This window comes from Falco punctatus (genome assembly GCF_963210335.1).
Source record: "Falco punctatus genome assembly, chromosome: 17".
Classification (NCBI taxonomy): domain Eukaryota; kingdom Metazoa; phylum Chordata; class Aves; order Falconiformes; family Falconidae; genus Falco; species Falco punctatus.
In genome coordinates, this window is record NC_137597.1 from 4,712,158 (window position 1) to 4,735,794 (window position 23,637).

At 46.6% G+C, this 23,637-nt stretch overlaps 1 protein-coding gene and 1 long non-coding RNA gene across 2 annotated transcripts; one reads left to right on the forward strand and one right to left on the reverse strand.

Annotated features, from left to right (window-relative positions):
- The first annotated feature begins 4,075 nt into the window (after positions 1 to 4,075).
- LOC308054635 lies at positions 4,076 to 11,657 on the forward strand. Its single transcript, XR_013924163.1, has 3 exons — positions 4,076 to 4,209; positions 4,837 to 4,935; positions 9,383 to 11,657. It is a non-coding gene; the product is annotated as an uncharacterized lncRNA (long non-coding RNA).
- LOC308054627 (acidic mammalian chitinase-like) lies at positions 5,003 to 8,995 on the reverse strand. The gene is made up of 11 exons (XM_080367756.1): positions 8,899 to 8,995; positions 8,353 to 8,382; positions 7,694 to 7,895; positions 7,350 to 7,406; positions 7,079 to 7,244; positions 6,859 to 6,983; positions 6,273 to 6,381; positions 5,995 to 6,180; positions 5,725 to 5,844; positions 5,483 to 5,624; positions 5,003 to 5,149 (listed from the first exon to the last, which is right to left on the reverse strand). The coding sequence occupies exons 1-10, from the start codon at positions 8,921 to 8,923 to the stop codon at positions 5,490 to 5,492; spliced, it is 1,155 nt and encodes a 384-aa protein (XP_080223882.1). The 5' UTR covers positions 8,924 to 8,995; the 3' UTR covers positions 5,003 to 5,149; positions 5,483 to 5,489.
- Positions 11,658 to 23,637: the final 11,980 nt, after the last annotated feature.

Here is a 23,637-nt window from a genome sequence, read left to right on the forward strand (position 1 = left end):
CAGGAAAGGGAACGTTACCCTGGGCTGCACTTAGGAGTTAGTAACTGCATGAGGCAGATATAATCAGAAATGATTGGGCCATGTTTCCTTGCAGGATAAGGTATTCAGAGAAAGTGAGGTAGGGTTAGTTATCCATCTCAGAACTGACCCTCCAAGGATAATAATGGATTTCTTTCCTTCCTACTTTGTTTCAGTAGATGAGTCAGTGTAGGAGTATTGCACCCTTAAACTCATGGGTTGGTGGTTCTGCAGGCTGGGTCTCTTCCCTAAACTGAATCTTTCCCCTTTGCTGCCATGTAAGGAAGAACGGAGGCAGCAGGGATCTTTGGTGAAGTGCCTGGAAGGTGGGAGGCTCTTTGCGTGTTTGCTGGGCCACCTGTTTGACCTGCCTTTGAAAGCTTCTGCTAAGACCTAGCAAGTGGCTGTGCTTGTGCTTCATTCAAGCTGAGCAGGAAGGAGCTGCTAAAGAGGAAGCTTACATGAGAGCAAGCAACATATTTGCACTTTAGATTGAGCATGCCATGCTTCGTCAAGCTTTTGTCTTCAGAGACATCATTGCTGTGTGCCTGTCTGCCTCTCCTTCCTCCTCCGTGGTTTATAAAAGAATTTTTTTATACAAGTCTGTTCCAGTTCCCTGCATGTGCCATAACTGAGAAGGGTTTGGTAGAATTGGTTTTGGGGTAGAAAGCACATACCCATCTGGGCATTCAGCAGGAGGGCTAGACCTTTACAGAAAAAAGGTGTGGGATTATGAACTTGTAGAAACTCTGGTATATATCCTGTAATGCAGACAATAAAATTGCTTCTGTCAATGGGCCTATTTTTTCTCTTCTTCATGAAGATCTGTCTGAACCCAACATAACCTGTCTTCCAGGTTACAATTCTTTCTGATCCAAGGGGGCACACAGGGTAGCTCATGGTCATTAACAGCTCAAAGTTCTGCTGGTTCTTTCAGCCAGGGTTGAGCAACAGGTGATCTTGAGGCCTATAAACATGGCTAAAATAGCAGAAGCCTTTTGGAATATACTCTGCTATGGAGACAGTAATAGCCTTTCTATCAGAATGGTCAGTTTTCCTCCTTAGAGTGTCCTTTTCTTAGTCCATGATAGTTTTTCAATGTAATAAAGCAATTAAATCAGGAATTTGCACAGTTAAAAGAAATCAACTGCAAAAGTAGTGCAACATATAATCACCCCGAAAGTAACTGCTATATATTTTCCTTTGTCAGAAGAATGTGCAGCATTTTAATCCCTCAAAGCCCCCTGTATAGCCACCCAGTAGAACAGTGAAAGAGCCACAAGTAATTGTTATAAAGGTAGAGAACTAAGGAACTAAGTTTTGAAGTGGGACTTATTGGTAATCAAAGTGAGCTTGGCCATCTTTGACCTGGAATCTGGTGCAGACTGTTTCTCACTTTTGCATGCTTCTCTCATTTCATGCCAGTCTTGCATCAACAAAGATGGACAAATATTACAAAACTTGGGAAAGATCAGTACCACAAACAAATGATACCAGTACAATGGGCCTTAACACTCCAGCTGGAGATACCAGTATATCAAGCTGTGCTATGTCCTGGTGCTGCGAGGGCAGTTGAAGAGCAAGATTAGATAGGTTTTATTTTTGGATTTTTTTTTTTATTGCAAGAGGCTTTGTGTCAACACTGGTGATTCTGCAGTGAGAGATGGCTGAAGTGTTCAAACTCGCACTGTCATTGTGTATGCCCGGAGGTGTTAGGCACTGCCAAACCAAGGTGGTTTACAAGGGTTTTGTCTCCTTGGCTGGGGCAGTCAGTGGGACAGGACTGAGTAGGCCTTGGTCTCACAGCAATGGGCTTTTTGGATGACACAGAAACGAGGCTCACTTGCTGTAGTCAAACTGTCTGTCGGGACTTATGGGACTTTTATGTGGTTTCTTTCCTTTTGCACACTAGGCACTGTCAGGGCTAGTGCAAATGTTGGAGTAGGACACAGTGGGCAGTTGCTTTGCACTGAGATGCTGCTTAATTCATGTTAAGATGATGTGAAGGTGAATTTCCAGTAGGTCACCCAGACTTGGTTGGATGGGAGCCTGGAAAACAGTCTCAAAGTTGTCCATATCATGTGGAGTCACTGACCTGCAGATTAAAATGTATTAGACCAACCCTTCAAGTTCTGTGCATGCACTCGATGAGATATGGCAGATAATGAAAGAGACAACCGTCTTCAAGGAGTATTTTTCCAGTGTATTTTTTGGTCGATAAAGTAACACAGTGCAAACTCAACTGGAATAGATCTGGAAAATCCTACCCTCCATGACCTCTGGAGCCTTGCAGGTCTGTTATCTGTAGAAGTATGTTTTGGTGTAAGAAGGAAAGCATTTGGGGAAGTATCAAGGACACTAATTTGTCTGCATGTGGTGGTAACAAATGTCAGTTGGTCAAATCCTGGAGTTTTCCTTCAGGAGGTTTTCTGCCTTCTTTCTGTCATAAGAAATGTTGTTTGCCATCAGTTCCTGAGGAAGTGGTACTAGGCCTTAAGCAAGGGCAGAAGAATTGGTCCTCACTGAAAGGATTCAAGTTAAAAGAGTTGAGTATGGAGGCAGAGGCCTTGCACATCATTCCTGTAGCTGAAATGTTTGGTTTCAGAGAGATCCACCAATCTGAATTGTTTCTGCTTTATCTTCACTCCATGTACCAACAAAAATTGTCACTATATTGATTCTGTGACTATGCTAGGACTAAATGTCTCTGCCCTTCAATGGCCTGGGCTCTTTTCTGATGGATCATGGAAAGGAGACCCTGATTTTCATGTTGTCTCCAGCTGAGCAGTGCCCAGGTGTTCCTTTCCTGGTGTGGACCTCCAGGATGGTTCCTTAAGCTTTCTCCTCTTGTCAGGGCCAGAGATAAGTCACATTCAGGCACGATGTTTACACAGCCTTTCACCCATCTCCTGCGAGATGTGTCTGACAACTGACGCTCAGCAAAGCCTCTAATAAATGCTCTTTTCCCCCAAGACCTTAGCTGGCCTTGCAGCCTCAGCGTACAGGAGCCATTGCTTTAGAGAGGTTGTTTTGTTCTCCTTGCCCTTGCTGTAGAGGTTAGGCAGGTCACTGTGGAAGTCTAAACTGTGGAGAAATGCGAAGGTCAATGCAATGGTGCCAGGTGTTTTGGAAAGCCCTATGCTAACCCTTATCTGGATGCAGAGGTACAGGTATCGGACTCCTGGTACGGAGACACTGGAGCTGACAGCTGATACAGGCATTTGTGCTGATGTCTTTTATGACAGCCAAGGTTCATGTAGCAATGCAGAGACATATTAGGTAGATAGGCCCTTGGCAAGATCCGGCTTTGGATTTCCATGTGAAGCAAGGCTGCAAAGATGCTGTTGAGCTAGCTTAAATGCATTCCGGGTTTATTTTTTGAATATGAAAAGCTATGGGACTTTGACAAAAAAAAACCTGGGGCGAGCTATGCCTGTTTTGGGCTGCTGATCTGATGTTCCTTGCTTCAGGCACATAGCTTACTACCTCGATGGACACATTCTGTTGCCAGAATGGTCCTCCTTAGTGTGGAGTGGTGTTCTTGGAAATCCCTTGGGCATTTTCCTAGGGGTTTATACCCCAGATACATCCACATATATGTATATATGTATAGCCTACGTTGCTAGAGCTCATATGATGAGTCATGAAGCCCTAGGCTTAGTGCAAGAATTTTCCTGCTGCTAGGCTATGTGTATGGAGGTCTGTGACTACCTACACTGAGACTGGTCTGCGTTTGCCTGTGTACTACAGCCACCACCACCTAAAAGCCTACTGCTTTTCCAGCTCTCTCTCTCTGCTTTGCAAACAGGGTCTGTTTCTGAAAAAATGATTCATGATCAATGAAGGTGAGGACAAAAATCTGGAGCAGCTGATGCATGCAGGTGATGGAAGACTCTTGAGTGACTTTTCTGTCCTTCTGCACATCGGCCAGAGCTGTACGGAAAGCTGAGCGTGCTGATGGGCAGTGGAGGCTGACGCTTGCCCTTGGGCAGGTCCCCACAGGACCTGTGTCATTTCAGTTCTGCTTCTCAGTGGGGTCTGAAGTGTTCCGTGGAGCTGGAGTGCTGTGTGCAAGTGAACTGCACCCCCAGCACATGTGATCGAAACTGATAGTCTGTGGTGGGAACGGCCTACGAATTCTTGCAAAGCTGCAGCTCTGCTGCTTTGAGACTTGCTTTTCTTGTGGGTCTGGTAAGAAACACTGGGCTGCTGTTGCTGCTATCACAAAACCTTTCTTGCTCTGTTGTTTCTTTTCCAGGGAGTATCTGAGACTGATTCTCTGTCATTTAAAAGCAGAATACTCTTGCTGACATTTTTAAGACACCCTTTGCATTAGGGGAAGGGCAGTAGTGCCTTAGCCGCACAGAAGGTCGCTCCCACTCATTTCTCTTCTCTGAGCAGATGTTTTTTAAGTGAACCTTTCTTGGGAGAGGAGGAAGAACAGTTTTGCAACTCCACCCTTAGGCTGTTGCAGTGGGGCATGAGGGTCCCTTGCTGCTAAGACCATGGAGAGGACTTTTGGGGCTCTTGAACACATCAGGAGTCTGCCTGTGAATTGATACATGCTCAGCTGAACCATTCCTGCAGCAGGGAGTAATTGACACCTCGTGGCCACAGAACTGTGGGAGCTTTGAAGACTGGTCCCCTTGCAAGGTAGCTTTTCCAGGAGGAGAATGCTCTTCCCTGGTCAAATGCACAGACCTTGCTCTGTGGGGAGTCAATGTCCTGTTTGTACCACTGTGACTGTTCTTTGTGAACTCTCTGATGGCACAGCCTGATCTTCCTTGCCCTTTCCTTCTGCTTTTTTTCCCCTCTCAGTGACTGCCCCACTGGCACAGCAAGAAAGCCCTGAAAAATACCCATTTATGGCTGTTTAAAACACAGCTTGTGGACTCAGGCTCTTCTCTGAACATAAGTGTAAGTATCACAAAAGAATCTAGGACCATCAAAATAGTAAGAGTGAAATGAGTCGAAACAGTGAGGATTGTTGCTTATGAAGAACACTTTATTTAATCATTGTTATTCTAGGCAATAAGATCAGTCGGGTCTGTTAGCTGTAATAGGACTAGTATCTTCGTGGCCAATTGTAGCAGGAGCAGCTGGTATTATAGACAAGATCATCGTGGCGATTCTGAAACAAGATTTGATGTTCAGACATTAGTAAAAGCTGCATTGGCTGGTTGAGTCTGGATGGCTTTGCCAGCACAGAAAGCACTCTCATCATAGGCATCTTGAATTGTTACTGTAGCTCATGCCTGCACTCCCACTTCCACTTCATGTTTAGGAGCTACAGGACTCTAAGCTTAAAATGGAAGCAGAAAGCAGTTTTCCTTTGGGAAGGGATTATATTTACAATGGACTCTCCTCCCTACCCTCCCTCCATGGTCCCATGGCATTATGAGCACACCAGCTTTTTATAGCTGACGTAAATAATCGCAAACCCCATGTTACTCAAGCTACTCACCACAGCTTTACAGACCAAGACCGTTACTCAGGGTGGTGATCAGGGGATATTTGCCCTGATTGCAAAAAGAGCCAGTGAAGTCATCCATATCAAGGGCCCAAACCATAGCACCTCCAAAGTTGTTGTTCTTTAACCAGTCAACCTGTTCAGTGCCAGGGGAGAAATCCCAGTTAGTGCCTAGGACCTGCTACTGCAGAAGGGCTCCCGTCTTATTATTGGCACAGCCACACATCCCACTGTACCTTGATGCTGAAGCTCTTGATGTTATCATAGCCAACCCATTCGCTGTCCTTGTAGGCATAGGGCACATCCTGGGGGGCATCCCAAGCCTGGGTGGCTCCAGAGCCCAGGAATGTGCAGATCTAGGAAAAAAAGGCAGAGAGGGAGAGGTTAGCAAGTGTCCTACAAAAAGGGATGGTTGGCATATTGCATGGGTTACAAATGCCTTGCTGGGAAGTCTGAGGAATGTTTATGCTGTTCTTGGTGGCCCAGGTGTGAGGGAACACACATACCTCATAGTAAGCCAAAAGCCCAGCCTGCCTTGTGTAAGGTCCAGCTGGCCCAGGTCCTGATGCTGGTGCCCCAACAGCAGTGTTAGATGGGTTTTGAAGGTTGAAGTTATGTCCATAGGTTGGGAATCCAACAAGGAGCTTCTGAGCTGGAGCACCGTTGTTCTTCCAGTAGTTCATAGCATATTCCTACAAAAAATAACCATCACAGTTCAAGTCTGTGCCAGCTTTTATAGGCAGAAAGATGACTTCTGTGACAGAGGCTCCCAAAATATACTTACAACACTGAGGTCGATATTACTGCCACCATACAGAGGGCTGTTCTCCCCAGTGTATCCTTCCCAGGAGCCATAGAAGTCGTAGGTCATCACATGGATGTAGTCCAAGTACCTATAGAGAACATGTTGCACATCCGTCTCCTGGCCAGCTCGATCACCCAGACCTGATCATTCTCTTAGTGCTGCTGTTTACCCCACCACATCCCTGGCCATGTCCCCACTTTCTGCAATTCTGGTTTGTTCAAGACCTTTTTGAGCTGGCCTTGTGAGTGCTGGAGCCAGTTCTCTCCTCCAGAAGAGGGAGGCGGAGGTCAAAGCAGAGTGGGAATTGTACTGGTATGCTGGGAGCAAAGAGCTGTTCCCCGATGGCATTGAATGGCTGGAGCCAGCCTGCTGTTATGCTTGCCTTCCCGAGGTGTCCCCTTCCCCACCAAACAATCACCACTCGTAGCATTCTTGCCTTACACAAGAGTAGGGACCCCACATGCAATGAGGATGGTTTCTGCTGGATAATGGCAGAGTTTCACTTAACTGCTTGAAGAAAGACCACTGAAGTCACCAAAATGATACCCGAGGGTTTGCTACTCACTGTCCAATCTCGGGAATCTCGTAGCCAGCCTGAATGTTGGAAATTCCTGCAGCAACAGCCGCGGTGATCATGAGACGGGGCTTGTTGACCTGGGCGGCTTCCTGCTCAAAGGCTGCCAGCATTTCCTGAGGGATGCCAAGAAACGTGACTCACGTGGAGTCTTTGGGCTCAGGCTTTGCAAGCAGAGCTGTGCAGAGCAGAGGGCTTGACCAAAACCTACCTTAATCAGGACGGTAAAGAGAGTCTTGTCCTGGGCTGGGCTGCCCCTGGACCCAGGGTACTCCCAGTCAATGTCCAGTCCATCGAATTGATACTGGCGTAGGAATCTGATGACGGAATTGATGAAGGTCTGGCGGTTCTGTGGAGTGGAAACCATTGTGGAGAACCTAGGGAAGCAGAGCAGGAGAGAGTTGGGATTTGGCTGGTGCCTCTTTCCCTCACTTCCTCCCTTTTCACAAAGCCGTTATGAGAAGGAGATGGTTTGAACTTACTTCTGTGTCCCAAAATTCCATCCTCCAACCGACAGGAGGGTCTTCAGATTACTGTTCCTGCAAAGGAAGGGACAGGAACATGTTTTTCTGCAAGTGTTTGGTGTAGCTGCCTTTGTAGCCCATAATCATTTGGTGTGAAACCTGAAGAGCAAGTCAGCAGTGCACTGAGTCACTGTCACCACCCTCAGAGGACCAGTGCTGGCAGCCTGCCCTGCCCTCCCCACCAGCATTTGGTTCTTCCTCTTGGCATCCCTCAACAATGGATTGTGCAGAGAACAGATGCTGAATAGTGGGGCAGGACCTGAGAGGGAGAACATGTGATGCCCTTTGCTGTCAGTACGTACTGGTTCTTCAAGCCGTTGAAGGATCTGTAAAGGGTCTCATCATTCCATTCATAAGTCGTGATCTGATTGTTGGACATCCCAGCAAAGGCGTAGATCAGGTGGTTGCACAGGTACGGGTCGATGTTGTCAGGCATGAATCTTCCAAGGCCAGGCCTATACTGGGCCCAGTTGGTGAAGTAACATGACAGCACATAGGCAGTGCCTGCAGAGGAACAGAGGAGGTGGGGTAGACCTGGACTGCACTGAAGAGATACGAGTAACTAAATGAGTATCATAACTAGATCTGATGAGAAATGATTGAGTCGTGTTTCCTTGCAGGGTAAGGGGTTCAGAGAAAGTGAAGTAGGGTTGGTTATCCCTCTCAGAACTCACTCTCCAGGAAAATAATGGATTTCTTTCTTGCCTGCTTTGTTTCAGTAGATGAGTCAGTGTAGGAGACTCTTGTACCCTTAAATTTATGAATCAGGGTCTCTTCCCTAAACTGAATCTTTCCCTTTTGCTGCCACGTAAGGAAGAACGGAGGCAGCAGGGATCTTTGGTGAAGTGCCTGGAAGGTGGGAGGCTCTTTGCATGTTTGCTGGGCCACCTGTTTGACCTGCCTGTATATGCTGATGCTGAAAAGGGTTTGGTAGAGTTGTTATTTGGAAGAAAGCACATACCTATCTGGGCATTCAGCAGGAGGACCAGACCTTTAAAGAAAAAATTGAAGAACAAAGGTTTTAGAGTTTGTACTTAAGAATACAAAGTTCTTGTGCAGAACTGGACTGAAGCAAATATAACCGTGTCTTGTGATCACTGTTTTCTATAAAAACCACACAAGAATCTGTGTTTCTCAAGCATGGGTCAGCTGAGTGTCCATATGGAAGTGGGTAAAATCTGTCAATTGATTTCAGGTACAAACATAGAAAAGAAACCAAACAAGTGACAATCCAGTATTTTGATTTCTAAATTTTTGTTCAAAAAGCGCATTTCAATCTCAAACAGCTATGAATTAATTTTTTTTTTTCAAAACATAACATAACCCTTCCAGCAGTACTAAAAACATATAACTATCCCTCCTGAAAGTAAACTGCTATATATTTGACAGAAAAGAGATTGCAGCATTTTAATCCCCCAAAGTCCCCTGTATAGCCACCCAGTATAACAGTGAAAGAGCCACAAGTAATTGTCATAAAGGTAGAGAAAAGTTTTGAAGTGGGACTTACCGGTAAGCAGAGTGAGCTTGGCCATCTTGACCACAACTGATCTGCTGCAGACTGTTTCTCACTTTTATACACTTCCCACACTTCACACCAGTCTTGCATCAACAAAGATGAACAAACATTACAAAACTTAGGGAAGATCAGTATCACAAATGATACCAGTATAATGGGCCTTATCCAGCTGGAGATACCAGTATATCAAACTGTGCCATGTCCTGGTGCTGCGAGGGTAATTTAAGAACAAGATTAGATAGGTTTTATTTTTGGTAAACTTTTTTTATTGCAAGAGGTTTTGTGTCGACATTGGCTCATGATTCAGCTGTGAGAGATGCCTGAAGTCTTCAACCTTGCGCTGTCATTGTGTGTACCCGGAGGTGTTAGGCACTGCCAAACCAAGGTGGTTTACAAGGGTTTTATCAGACTTTTTTTCTCTTTAATGGTGGTTATGTTTCCAGCTCTGGAGTCTTTTTCTTTCATCTCTTTTCAGAAATTGTTAACATGAACAATAGGAAGCTATTCAGAATCGTGGAAAGTCTGTTGAAGCTAGTTTGCTGAAAGTTTCTGAGGAGGAAAAGGGTAATATTTGGAGGGAAGACATAGAGGTAAGCTCTTTCTGCCAGTTTGCTACATTTTTCCTTTGCCTCTTGGGAAAGTAATTTCATTCTATGCTTAAATTCTCTTTACTGGGGTGGGGCAAAAAAAAGCTGTGCATGAAGGAATCAGGATGATTAACTTTTTAGTGTGAAGCACTTTACGGGTTTTAAATATGATTTGGCACTATGGTAAAATGTCATAAGCTCTTTCCTTCAAACCTCAATGTATATTTCATTGTAATATTCATAAAATTCGAATGTATATTTGGCTGGGTAGCGCTTTCTGATGTGCTCTGAGAGGTCAGTATGGGAACCTCATTGCCTTATGAGCTTGAAGGGTTGAGTCTCCTGAGAAATCAGCATGCTCTCTCACTTAGTATACAGTACAGCCTTCTCTGATACTAGAAGCATTTGTTTTCAGCTCTTTCATTTTTATCAGCTAGCCTCATAAAAAAATATCACTCTAAAAAAATAATCTAATCCTGTTAATTAAATGAAGGAAGAAATTGAGTTAAAGGAAGACGTTTCCCTGCACATGCAGCTTCTCGGTTTGCAATTAAGTGCACCTTGAAAGCACTGTGGGAGACAAAATAAAAGCAAAATAAAACTATTAGCATGCAGTTTTGACTAAGGAGAGCATCTTCTTCTGGCTTTACAAGGGTCTTGTACTCGGTGGCTGGGTACTATCAGCAATTAAAATATTCAACAGTAGGTGTCAATGTTGCTTGCTCTTCCCAGTCCTGGAGATGGACTGTTTTTCTAGCAGCCTTTTGATAACATTTCAAGAAGAAATGTGCTTGCAGGCCAGAAGGTTTAGTTGCTGCTCCTCTTTGTTTAATCACAAGTAGACATCTGAGGTTAACAGGGCCTTTTTTTGCACTTTCAAATAGAAACTGAGTGCTTCATTCTTGCTATAGCAAAATACCAGGATAAAAGCTAGTCTTTGTTCAGTTCATTTCTCCAGAGCTGTATAACCTACATAAGACATGACTACCTTAGAGTGAAAGAGGGGCTATTAAACACATCTGTGCAAAAATTAGCCTAACCTTGCAACAAGTCAGGATGCCTATTAAGACATTAGTCATTCTGTTGATATGCCCAGGAATTGCATCCCCTATAGAAGAGCATCCCAGTGCCTTGGCAGAGTACTGATAAATCTATGCTTTTTGGCTGTCTCAAATGTTTAAGTCACCTGCTTATATCTCTAACAAAGAATTTAGTCTTACTTTCTGACTCTTCTGCATTTCCTTACCAGCATAGTATTTATTGTAGAGGAGAATGGGCTTGAGTAGTCAGTTTAAAGACAGAAACTCCAATTTTCCTGGGTCCATGTTATGCATGTGCAGTATTTGTAATATGCCTAGTTTTATTCAGGTGGCTTTGGGTGAAGCATGCCTAAATTGCGTGCAACCTTGGCATATGTCCTTTGTTAATTTGCTAGGAAAAGGAGATTTTGAACCATCTCTGATGTGTTCATCATTCCCAAACCTTTCCTTTAAATTGGGCACTTTTTTGCTGTGGAGCAAACCTTGGTTTTCACACTGGCAAAACATGAGACAAAGCAGTTGCACCACATTAGTGACTTCAATGATAAATGTTGCATCCTGACAGCAGTTCGGCAGGTTCTCCAAACAACTGCCTGGTTTTGCTCAAAGCTCTATATGCTTAATAAGCATCTTGTCATGAAGATCAGAGCAATGTTATCTACTCCTTCCTGGCAAACTACATCTAAATGCAGCCATCTCCTTCCTGGTTATAGTAAGCAGCTTCAAACTCCTACCCAATGCTTGATCCTTTTGGAATTCAGCTCATGCTCCAGGGCCTGTAAAAGACTTCTGCTGCCAGCACATGTCAATGGCCTATACCATAGCTCTGCCTAAACTGCACTGTGTCAAGTATCAAACCTTTGGGAGCAGCAAAGAGCAAGCAGAACAAAATCAACGACCCCTTCATGCATAAATGCCTGCAGCAAAAAGTAATGCTTTATTTTTACTTTGATAAAAGTGAGAGAGCTGTTGTGTCATGATCAGGACAGCTTGACTTAACAGTGGGTTAATTTCTTACAAGGTCTTAGCTTTTACCGTGCCATCTTGCCAAAGGCTTCCCTGCTTGACTTGGTTTAAATTCTAAGGAAGGAATATCAACAAATCACTGACTCTTACTTTCAGTTGTGTTGCTTCCAATGCCCAGTCTGGGAAGTGTTAGGAGATAACCTCTTCTTGTCTTCCTTTGGTTTCTGCTTTAGATACAGGAACGGTGGAGTTTCTTCCTTTTGAAAGCAGCTTGAAAAGTATCAAGATTCTGGCCATCTTGGACCTAAAAGAATGACTGGGAACATCTTTACCTGAACTTTAATGTTCTGCACATCCTGAGGTTGGAGTTGAGCTGGACACAGGGGAAGGAATAGACTCTGCAAGCTGAAACTCAATTAGGGATGCACGGACCATATTGAAAGAGATCTATCTGGGTCTCTTATCAAAAGCTTTGATGATACTGCTAGTTTCTCAGTGGCTTAACAGCTTTTAATAACTGAGCTGTACTTGAGGGCTGCTGACCTTCTCGGAAATACTGTCCCACTCTTCAGGAGTCTGACAGAGAACTGAAAAAAATACGGCCACAGAATCAGTGGCCAAACATGAAAATCTGGGTCCGCATCCAATTTGGTCTGTATACACTTGCTTAAGTAACTGCCAGTATAATCTGATGCCTGTAAATGGAGTCATGAAAGAGGGTATCTTCTGCCTCTAAGTCACATAACCCTTGGACGTGTCCTTCGCTGTGCAGCACACGAGAGGCTGGTGTAATAGTATCTGTGCAACGAGGAGGCAGCTGGAATGCCTACGGGTCTGGCATCTGCTCAGCTGCCTGACAGAGAGCTTTCAGAGTGATCTGGGAGGTGTCCTGCCCCAAATCTCTCTGTTCTAAAGTGATCACTTGGTATAGCTGAAAGACTCATGTTGCTGCTGCCATGAGAACCATCCTGTGGGAAGCCCAGGCTGAAGAGCCAGCACCGTTACCTGCAGTGCGACACAGTCTGCACAGGATGCACAGGAAACGTCTGGCATCTGTTCCTGTTCAGACTTATGGAAAGAAATTAGGAGCTTTAAAGCTCCTCAAATTCCCTCCTCCAAAAGATAATCACACCGTGTAGGTCCCCGGCAGGGACTTTGTGCGGACAGGCATCAGGGCACTTTGCCTATACAGCCAGCCAGGAGAGACTCTTATCTCTTTCATTCTTATGACAGCAGTTCATTTGTTTAAAGGTCTCTATTTTTAAGCCTACTTTCCCCAGTACTAACTCCTTGTTACAAAGGCTGGATCTGTTCTGCTTCACGCCATCTTCCTCTGGCATTTGATTTCTCTTTTCTCCACAGCTCATTGAGTACTGCTGATTTTCAGATACCAACCATTCCCTACCTCCCCGGGGAAATTCTTGCCTTCTGCATGTATGTTCCCAGAAATACCATCTCTGACTCACTCTGATTACGAAATGCTGAAGCCATTTCCCCCGCTACTTCTACTGAGTGTCATCGTTTATTCACCTTTTGTCCCCAGGTATATTTTATAAGGACTTAGAAGAGTTCTTTATATGAGGAATTTGATGCAGTACTGCAATCACCCATTGCATATTCTTCCCTTATAGCACATCTTTCATCTTTACTTGTTCTCTGTTGGCACTATACTGCTATAATTAGGCTCTGTAAACAAATCTCAAGCTCCTCTGACGTTGTGAAACTCTCAGAGTTGATTTCTGACCATCCTGTTCCTCAAATAAACCTTGACTCTGCACTGCAGGCATCTTACTAACATTCCCTGGTGATCAGGATTGAGGCAGTGAGTTCACCAGCTCTCTGGGGTGGTGGTGAACTCCAGTGAGCAGGGTGCTCTCTGCCTAGGACCAGGCTGCGGATTCTTCCACGTAGCCTTGTATCCAAGTGTAAGTCCCAGGTCTATTTCCTGGTCTGTTAGCAAGTGAGAACAGGCCTTTGAAAGAGGGCATGTGTGCATATGATACAGGTTCACAAATTGCTTGCTTGCACATAAATATCTGCGCACTAATGCAGGTGTGTGCAGGTGGGCAAAACGTACTGCAAAAAAGTTATATATGCATGAATGAACATGCGCATGGGTGTTATTTTAGCTAGGGAAATACCACATGAAGAATGCTTTGTTTCAGCTGCTCTGGATTTTTCTTTCTCTATTTTTATGCACCTTGTGTTAGATGAACATTTTTTATAGCCTGATCTTTTAAAAATTGGATTTATTAAGGCATGTAATCTTCAAAAATCCACTTAAGATTGATAATGCATATTACAGCCTAAACTTTTGTAATCTATTATTTAGGAAAATATCAGCTCCAAGCATGCAGATCTTGAACTTCTTACAGTCAGGATTCAAAGTGGCAGGTTCAATCAGGCTGCTCCATGTAACATGACCTGTTTTCCCCATCCATCTCACCCTGCCAATCCCCATTATCTGTGAGGAAAGAACCAGATGCCCTGGATTGCCAGCCGAGACTAGCCGAGAGCACTGGGGCGCTAATCCATCACTGCACGCTGCAGCCGCCACCAAGCCAGGCACTGACATTGCCACCAGTGTCGTGCATTTACATCCAGCGGTCATGAGACCTAGTTGTTACCAGTAACTTCTACCAGGGTTACAGGAACTTCCTTTCAGGCTTGGCCTTTTTCCTCCGAACCCTTCAGGGGAGGCTCTGCCCCCACAACAGCATCCCAGCTCATCTCATTACTTACTAAGCTCTTTTTCTGGTTAGCTGACATCTGCCCATTTCCAATTAATCCTTGTTCACAAGCTCAATAACCTGAGCCATCTGTATAGGTAAGAGAGATAAGCTTCCCATTAAACATTTACAGGACATAACAAGAGAGTACTGAAGCAACAGTTGCTGAGACAACCCAGGTGGGGTGTCTGCGTGCAGGGAAGTTGCTGGCCCTGCGCCTCTAACTGCCAGGCTGTAATCGAACGAGAAAAATATATGGGTCTAAAAATGTATGTGAACCGTCATGCACCCCCAAAAGGGTATGTGCTCCTCTCACTCACATCCATGAATGTTCTTGCTACATTAGTATGATAAAGACTTTTAAAATAATTCAATAGCATTCTGAGCCGTGGAAGTTGTAGCAACCAAATAGCCTTTAAATAAAACATTCGTTACTTAAGCAGCAGCTCTGATGCCCTTTAACCTCAAATGCTTAAAATAGCTCAGAAGTCAGTCTGACCCCCAGTTCAGCTTTCCTGAACAGGGTGAAACGTGTCCTTAATTCTAGGCAGAGACATTATCTTTGTCCCCACACTTCATCAGTTACTGTCCTTGTTTTGAAAGAGCATTTTCGTTCCAAAATTTTGCTCGGATGGGGTTTTATCTCGCAGAGTGCCTCTGTCCTTTTTCCCACTCAAGGTTTCCATCTCTGGGGCAGCACAGAGGACACGATCCTTTGCCCATATATCCCATTCCCCCAACAGCAATGAGTGGCAGCAGGGGGGTGAAGTCCTGCCTAAAAACCTTTCGGAAAACTGATGTGTCTCAGGAATGAAGCCAGGGCGTTGGCAAATGTTTAAGTCTGCCTCCCAGTCCGGGGTGGGGGCTGGCAGATAATCGCTTGTAAGGGTGTAAAGAGTTTAAGGGGCCACCAAAGGGGAGAGGGTGACTCCTCTGCTCCCTCAGCACGAGGCAACACACAAACAACTGGGGCAGAAATCTTCTGAGCTTTGACTGAACTTCGCCAAGGCCTGGGGGACCTGAGGGGCCTCAGGGGACAGCAGGGGCCTTGGGGGACCTGGGGGGCCTCAGGGGACAGCAGAGAACTTGGGGGACCTGGGGGGCTTTGGGGGACAGCAGGGACTTTGAGGGACCTGAGGGGCCTTGGAGGACAGCAGGGACCTTGGGGGACAGCAGAGAACTCGGGGGACCTGGGGGGCTTTGGGGGACAGCAGGGACTCTGGGGGACCTGCGGGGCTTTAGGGGACAGCAGAGAGCTCAGGGGACAGCAGGGACCTTGGGGAACGTCAGGGGCTTTAGGGGGCAGCAGGGACCTTGGAGGACCTTATGGGCCTCGGTGGGCAGCAGGGACCTTGGGGGACGTGAGGGACCTTGGGGGCCCTGAGGGCCCTTGCGGGACAGCAGAGAATTCGGGGGACAGCAGGGACTGGCCCCTTGCCGGTCAATCCCGCAGGGAGCCACGGGGGGGCGCCACAAGCCCCGCCGCGGGCCGCGCCGCCCCGAATCCCCCTGGCGTGCGGAAGCCGAGGGAGTGCGCAGCCAGGGCAGGAGCGTGCACAGGCGGGGGGTACACACGGGGAGGGTGTGCACATGGAGGGTGTGCACACATGGAGGGCGTACACGCATCGAGGGCATGCACATTGTGGTCTTAAGCCTAGGGCAGAACCAGCAGCACAGGTACCTCCGTGCTGGCTGGCAAGTTGCTGCTTGTATGAAGTTAGTTTGGAGCTAGCTGAGGAGGGAGAGGGGATCGGCTCTCCCCCTCTTCCACATGTGTTCCAAGCTACTGGTGTAGTTAAACACACAGACCTACACCAACACCCTTGAAAGAGCACTCACTTCCCTTAGCTAATGACTCCAGGAGACTCCTGTCCCCGGTGCAGACCGGTCAAGATCTCTCCAATCATCATTTGCATTAGTAACTTTTTCCCTCTGACGGTGTAGGCTGTCAGCCTGATTATCTCCCTGCTCAGAGCTTGAGTTTCAATTCCAAGGGAACATGGCTGACACTCTAGCTTTTGCCTACTTTGTGCAGGTTCTCTGCTGTTCGGACTGCGGTGCTGAGCGGCGGGGATCTGGTGTGGTTTGTAGCGTTGCTGTCAGCAGGTTATGGGAGAATCTGTGTGCCCTGGGGACAGGAGGCTGGATGCCTCATCAGGGTACATTGCTTCCAGCTTGGTATGCTCTCAACTTTTGCTTACAACGTAGGAGTTGTACTTTAGTCCAGGAACTGAAACAGCTAGCGCAGCCTGCTGTCTGCCTGGTCGTATCTGAAGACAGCTTGAATTTCACAACCCCCCTGTCTGTGCTGACTGGTGTCACTCAGAGCAGATTCAGCAAATAATTCTTAATATTGCAGACATGAGAGAAAACCCAGGTAGGCTGAGGACTGTGGCTAACTTGAAAGTCATAAAAGTGAAAATTCATCAAAGAAACTACCAATTACTTACTTCACTCAGGGACACGCTGCAGGGAAGGAAGCACTGGGTTTCTAGCATTTGAATACATTTCTGCTCAGCGCTTGCACGCTGGCATGTTCAGTGGGGCGTGGGAGTGGGGAAGTTGGAGTAAGGGCATTGTCCTGGGTTTAATCTTGTATTCATATCTTTCAGTATGGGGACTCTCCTGGGGCTGATCTAGGGCAGAGAGAGCCTTGAAGGGCTGCCAGGGTTGTTTGGGGGGTAGAGGAGAATGTGGAAGTAGGAGCATCTGTATAGTAGTCTCTTGAAACAGCAGTCGTTTCTCCTCATTGATCAGACATGGTGAGGGGGTGCGTGAAGGGGCTTCCCTTCAATTTGCTAACCCTTTGTTATACCCGCAGGGAAATGAGCACACCCTGGTCCCATCAGTGGCTGGGACATAGCCACCTCTCTGCGCAGACCCGAGATGCTCTCTGTGCCTCTCTTCCTTTCCTTCCTCACTTACAGGCTGGATGCAGTCACTCCAACCGTCCAGACATGCTGAATGTGCTTCTCACTGGGAGCCCTTTGTTGTCATGCCAATCTCTATAAAAACTTTAAAATCTGCCGGTGCCCACAACAATACCACAACCCCTGGCACTGCTGGCAGCCACGCAGCAGGCTCCGGAGGCCGTTACTGTGCTTTTGTTGCCAAGGCAAGCAGCGTGCGGGCTTTCCTTCTTTGGAAGCGTGGCTCTGCTCCACATCCCCACTCCTCTCTGCCCTCTGTGCCGAGGGTTTAACCGTGCTGTGTGGCTGTCTCCTACGTCACATGTTTTTGAGAAGCTCTCGCCAGCTTCCTGCTGGGGAGCTGATCCTGCTGACGTCTGCAGAGCAGGCCACCTCAGGCACGGCCGGGAAGGGAAATACAGCCCTTTTTTGGGTGCAGACTAGACCAAAGTCTGTTGGCCCCAGCGCAGAGGAGGGCTGAGGTTCAGGAACAGCTGGGCTCTGTCAGTAATTTAGCACTAAGAGCTTAAACAATACCCAGGATAAACACACTCCAGGGCTGGCAGACCTCCCTCTTTTTTTCTCAGCTCAGCACAATATTTTCTCTTTTAAAAAATCTTATTTCTCTGCTGATAATTAATTTGAGTGGAATGCTTTTCCAGAGTTATATTTAGATTTTCTCTGATGGCACTCCCCCATTCCAACCTCCCTAACGCAGCTGTATTGCTGTGCTTCTTGAAATGGAAACGATCGTTTCCCTTTCGTAAAACTTAGTAGTTTCATGTCCTGAGGCAGCACCTGAACTGGGGTGCTTTTGAGGGTTCAAAAAGGCAGTGTGTGCAGAGAAAGAGAACTGGGGGGGCTTTCAAGTGCCTGGAAAAGTGGGGACAAAACAGCCCTGGATCAGACCATGCTTAAAGTGGCGTATTATTGAGAGTAGGTTATATATATGCGCACATATTTGGAAATGTGGACAATTTACAACAAGTCTTTAAAGCTTAAGTCAAATCCCCACCTGATTGCTCCTCACCTTCTGGGAAAACCCCAAACTAGACACAAAACCCATAGCAAGGCACCTTTCCCCAGCACACACGTTGTACCTGCCTGGCAAGGCTTTGCTTTCTCTGCCTTCCCTGCAGCTCTGATACGGGCTGTACGCTGCAAAGTTCCTCCTTTCATGTGGGTGGTTGTGAGATAAGACAGCTCTGTTCTGCGCCTACGTGGTGTAGTTGAGAAAAAAAATAAATAAAGAAATCAGGCTACCAAGGTTACAGAGCTGTGAGGAGGAGATAGTTAATCTGAGAGCATTTTTCTATCCCTGATAAACAGCCCAAAATGAAGGACAATTACAGTGCTGCCATTGTGGGATACTCTGCTCAGCTGGAAAGTCCCTTTAACCCCCGAGTCCAGCCTGACCCGGGGCCTCCTGGCACTCCCGCCTGGTTTAAGGGCTATGGTGCCATAAGTAAGGATCACACCCAGGTCTTTAATCTTATCGGGCAGCGGTGGAAAACCTGTTCAGCAGGGTCATGGAGCAAGATGCAAAGTGGGTCCATCAGGAATACTTCTGTTTTTCTCATGTTGGTCAAGATGTGGTCAGAATCTTTTCTATCCCATGTGTGATGCCTTTCTTTGCATAGTTAAAGCTGCATAAAGTGTAATTAGGCAGCCCCATATAATTAAGACAATTATGTAAGGTAAGCACCCCACAGAGTAATTGTGGCCAATTTTTAGCATACCCAGGGGCATTTATAGGGACCAAGGTGGCCCTTCAAATGATTTACCTGCTTACATGTCTCTAAAGCACTCATCTTAGGTGTGTCTTAGGTGACATCTTTGAAATGGACATTATTGTTCTGCTCCTGCTGAGAAACAGCTGGCTGGAGAAGTAGTACTCTTTTTTTTTCTTTCTTTCTTTCTTCTTGAAAAAATGGAGTTTCATATCTTGTTTCTGTTCTGAAGCAGACTGAAACTGAGACTCTGGATGTGAGTGACCCAGATTCAGGTGTGACCTGCCAGAAGTAGGGCTTGACTTTGAGAGCTGTTACTCCACAGGGAGAAGGTTGGTTAGTCTAGGCAGAGGCTGGCTTGCTGTCTTCCTGTCTTGCTTTTTGATGAGAAATTCCAGCCTGCTTCTGAGAAAATTTCCTAACAAAATGGTGCTGACATGAAAAATCTTCCTTGAAGTGTTTTGTTGGTTGTGGAAGGGTATGTCAGTTCTCCTGCAAATACCATGAAGTTCCTTCTTTAGATCCTGTTCTTTTGAAACAAAAGTCAGGTCACTTCTTTCTTCTACCTTTTTACTGGGTTCTTGAAAACCATCTTGTCCCTTCCCTGCCTGACAATTGGCCTCTGCTCAAGCAGCAAAACGCCGGAGGCAAGCCATATCCTAATGTGCATGTCAGCTCTAAATCTGGAGTCACTTCATCCTCACCCAGAAAAATACAAGCCAGTATCTGCCCATGATAACTGAATGTCAGCCCCAGATACAGAAGGCAGAGAGTCGCCTGAGCATTAGGAAGGACAGTGTTAAGATCCAGAGTCTGTAGGAAGTGGTAGGTTGGAAAAAATTACGTCATTGCCCACCCCCACTAGCCAGGAAGAGCCCTTCTTGCTGTGTGCTGTTTGTGCTTGGAGGAGGGGGCGTCATGAGCACAAAAGAACTCGTCTTGGAGGCAGCAGAGCTGCCCACAGGGTACCTGCTTGCTCTTTGGGTGGACCAGATCCTTCTCTAGCCTGCCAGAAGCAGCACATACGTGTACATCTGGGATATTTTCTGTGTGGCTCACCAGGGCTAGTGTTCTGCTGCATTGGTGTTCATCCAAGGCAGCTCCAGAAAAGTCAGTTAATTTAATTATTTCAGGAGCTTCTAAGATGTTTAAAATCACAGTGGGTCTTCTACTCTCTCCCTGCCCCAAAACACGCATCAACATCCAAAACTGACTTTTTATTTTATTCTTTATTCTTTTTCTCAGCTTCCCTTAGATGACTCCTGTGTTTCAGACCTTAACACAGATCTGCAGAGCCAGTTCATGTTTTCAGCTTTCTTCTTAGCAATAACCATTTTTTAATTAAAAGCTCATCCCTTGCAGGAGGGAAAGAAAAAGCTTCAAACATGAGAAGACTTGTGATGAGATCTTGAGTGTTGGCAACTTTGAGCTGGAATTTCTAATGGTGGAACGGAAGAGTTTGAGCACAATGTGGCCTTGCTAGGAAGAAGGAAAACAGCCATTTATGGCAGACAAATGTGTACAATCGCCAAGCAAGGGCCCTCCTGGGCTCTGGAGCAGGCAGAGTGAAGGCTGCCTGAGTTATTATTAGCTGCTTTGTATGGTTAAGAGGACCTTCAGTTGCCTGGTCTCTGCAAAAGCTGCTTCACTTAGGAGTACTCTTGAGAATGAGGGAGTGGAAGGCAGGAATTTGAGACCCTTTTAAGGTCTGTTTACTCTTCCAGCCTCCGCAGATTTCAAGGGCATGTATATGAGGCAAATCTGAAATGGTTATCACGGTGAGAGCTGCAGGCGCGGGAGGGAGTGGAGATCCCTGGAGCTCTGTCAGCCAGGACTAATGTATCACATGGGAATGTTTTCCTGCTCCACTGGGCAATTTCCGTACTGAGTGTCCGTGATCTGGGTTGGGAACGGCCCCTCTGCAGAGACCATAAGAAAACAGTCCTGGGCCTTGTTTTTTTTGTATGACTTGTTGCTACAGGGAAACTGGAAGGCAATTTTCTCCTCCCTTCCCCTCTTGCGTAGTGTTTTCTGTGGGGAGACCTTCAAGGCATTCATCCTCTTTCTAGCAGGGGGTTGCCTCACAGCTACATTCCCAGCTCCTTCCACTCATTAGAAATGCACCTTTTCAGGTTCATAAGTCTCCAGGTGATTTTATAATGGGAAGTGAGCCTCCATGTGCATCAGGAAACTGAGGCACACACAGAAAAAGCGAGTTGCTTTTGCAAATACAGAGCAGGCAGATGCCAGCAGCAGGATCAACCCTATTGTGCTTGTTCAGCTGCTTTTCAGGCCAGCTGGGAGGAACGCGATCCTAAGTGCACACAGCGGAGCGGGACAGAAATGGATTTCAACCTGGCTTCACACCTTGAGATGGGTAGCAGAGATGTAGTTAGCTTCTGAACTCTGTGAGCCTCCAACAGGCTGCTGCATCAGAGTGGAAAACCTTGATAAATGTCCACAGAGTTCCATACTTGAAGCTTGCAGAAGCATGTGAGCTATAACCCTCGTTTTACACTGCCATAACAGCTCCAACGCTGAGATCCAGATTTCCCAGATGCTGGTGATCTAAGACACAGGTTTGGGCAGCTCTTTAGCCGTGAATATTAACTTTCAAATCTTGGGCTATCCAACAAGATTTAGCATCTGGACCTGAGTCTGGTCAGGGTGAGCAGACAGCTAGAATGTAGACAGGTCTTAGCTGCAGAGATGCTGTGCCTCTGCACGGCTCTGACACAGCAGACGGGGCTCACCTTGTACTGGAGCTGCTGGGAATGCTGCTAACAATACATGTGTGACTTAGTGGTTAGGAATCTGAATTTTGGGGGCACATCTCAGTTCGATTCCTGGCTCCATCACAAAACCGCTGGCCTGCTCCAGGCATGCCATTCTGCTTTCCTGTGACTCAGTTTACCTTCTGGGAAATAGGGGAGAAGAAATAGCACCCTGCTTTGTGGGCTAATGTTGGGGAATAGCTATACTAAAGAAGTTTCAGTCTTGAAGGCCTTGAGATATCCTGCACAGGTGGGGATGAATTGCTGATCCCACGGTGCCCAGGCAGGGTGGTACTGGCTGTGAGGGGAAGCAGCAGGATGCATCCTGCTCTAACAGAGGGGCTCCAGTCCCTGCCTGGTACCTCTGTCCCCTTCCCTGCCCTGTGCTGATGTCTTGGCAGATCGGGTTGTGCTTTCCCAGCTGTGAGGAAGGTTTCCTGACACAGCCCTGTGTATAATTCACTCAGCATGGCCTCAGCCAAGGCTCAGTACAAGAAGGGGAAAGTGGGTTATTGTTGTTACTGTTTTTGCAAGCCTCCTTTTGTTTTCTAAGGAATGTGGCTGCAAAGCGCTGCTGCCAAAGCCTCACTTGAGAGTCCTGCTCTGTCGGCAGGCCTTCCTTGGGGCTGCTGTGCCCAACGGGGGATGTATGCCAGCAAGTGAGCTGCATGTTGTTTCTTTTACAACCGAGTAGTTATTCCCCTTGTGACACAGCTCACTCCACACTCCATCCTCCCACACACTGTGGCTATCACAGATCTCAGTGTTTCCTTTGCACATCTTTTTGTCTGTCACCTCGTGGGAGACAGTGTCCAAGCTCTGGATTTCCAGTCATTATTCTTGTCATGTCTTAGCCACCATGCTTGTTTTTTGGTGCCTGCTCAAATTCCAGAGGTGCCGAGATCCCAGACAGCTTCGCTGACCTCCCTGTGGGAGACAGGGACATCGCAGTCTGGGATGGGAGTGGGACCGTCCCTGCCATTACTGGTGGGTGGGGTGGGGCAGGGCTGGGGTATAACTGGGTTCCCAAAAGCATTAATTATAGTGTGAGCTGGTGATGAGCATGTGGAGGACGATCACTCCAAGGAGCTGTGGGGAACACTGGTCAGCAGAGGTGGACTGGAGCAACCTGGGCCAGAGTGGCTGGTCTCTCAGGATCATCTGTGCTCTATTTGGGCCAGGTCTTTGACCTTCACATCCCTGGCATACCTCAGGGCAGCCTCCTGGAGACTGTTTACAGGATATTGAAGTCATGTTTAGCTTAATCAGGTTTAAATGTGCCTCTTTCGTTGAAAACCTAACTTCTACGTGAAGCTCCTGGGTTTTCATAAAGCAAACCCAAAGTTCTGAGCAGAAATTGAGTAACAGATCAAGGTCTTGGACAGGCACCAAGGTCTGACCTGAAAATGGCTCAGGAGTCCAGCCCCCACCTCCTCTCCTCAAATGTACACAGATAAAATCGTGACTCTTAATTCCTCTAAATATGAGTGGAAAAATGCCTCCAGAGACTCTGCTAAAGCCTTGGTTGTTGCTGAAATGCTGAAATATGAAGACAGAGTTTATGTGCTGCTTCTGTGAATAACAGATGTGGCTCTACCCTGAAATTTCAGATCCAAACTGAGATGAACTCTATGTGCAATCTAAAGCCATGCCTAAACCCAGATTTTTGAGTAAATGACCCCTACTTTAATAACTAACCAACTCCTTCCCTCCCTCCCTTCCTGGTTGCACACACCCTGGCAGTGCGGGACGAGTTCCAGCTCTGAAGCCAGATACCTGTTCAGCTCTGGCCTCCCTGACTTTCTGTGGGACTTCTGCAACAGGCAGAGTGAAGAAAACCACATCTGCTTCTTTGGCGGGAGTCTGCAAGACAGCAAGCAAATGCATGAATACTGATAGATGCTCAGCTGGCCTTTGGTGTTAGCTACAAAGGAGTGGTTAGGGAGAGCGTGCTGTTCACATGTAAAATTGCGTTTTGTGAGGAGATTTGCAAAG

What these genes read in the sequence shown, in the direction of transcription:
- LOC308054627 (XM_080367756.1), bottom strand. Translation starts at nt 8,923, where the DNA reads ATGGCCAAGCTCACTCTGCTTACCG. An exon ending in CAAGCTCACTCTGCTTACCG is followed by an intron (nt 8,383 to 8,898) that starts GTAAGTCCCACT and finishes TTTTCTTTAAAG; the next exon opens with GTCTGGTCCTCCTGCTGAAT. An exon ending in TTCAACGGCTTGAAGAACCA is followed by an intron (nt 7,407 to 7,693) that starts GTACGTACTGAC and finishes CTTCCTTTGCAG; the next exon opens with GAACAGTAATCTGAAGACCC.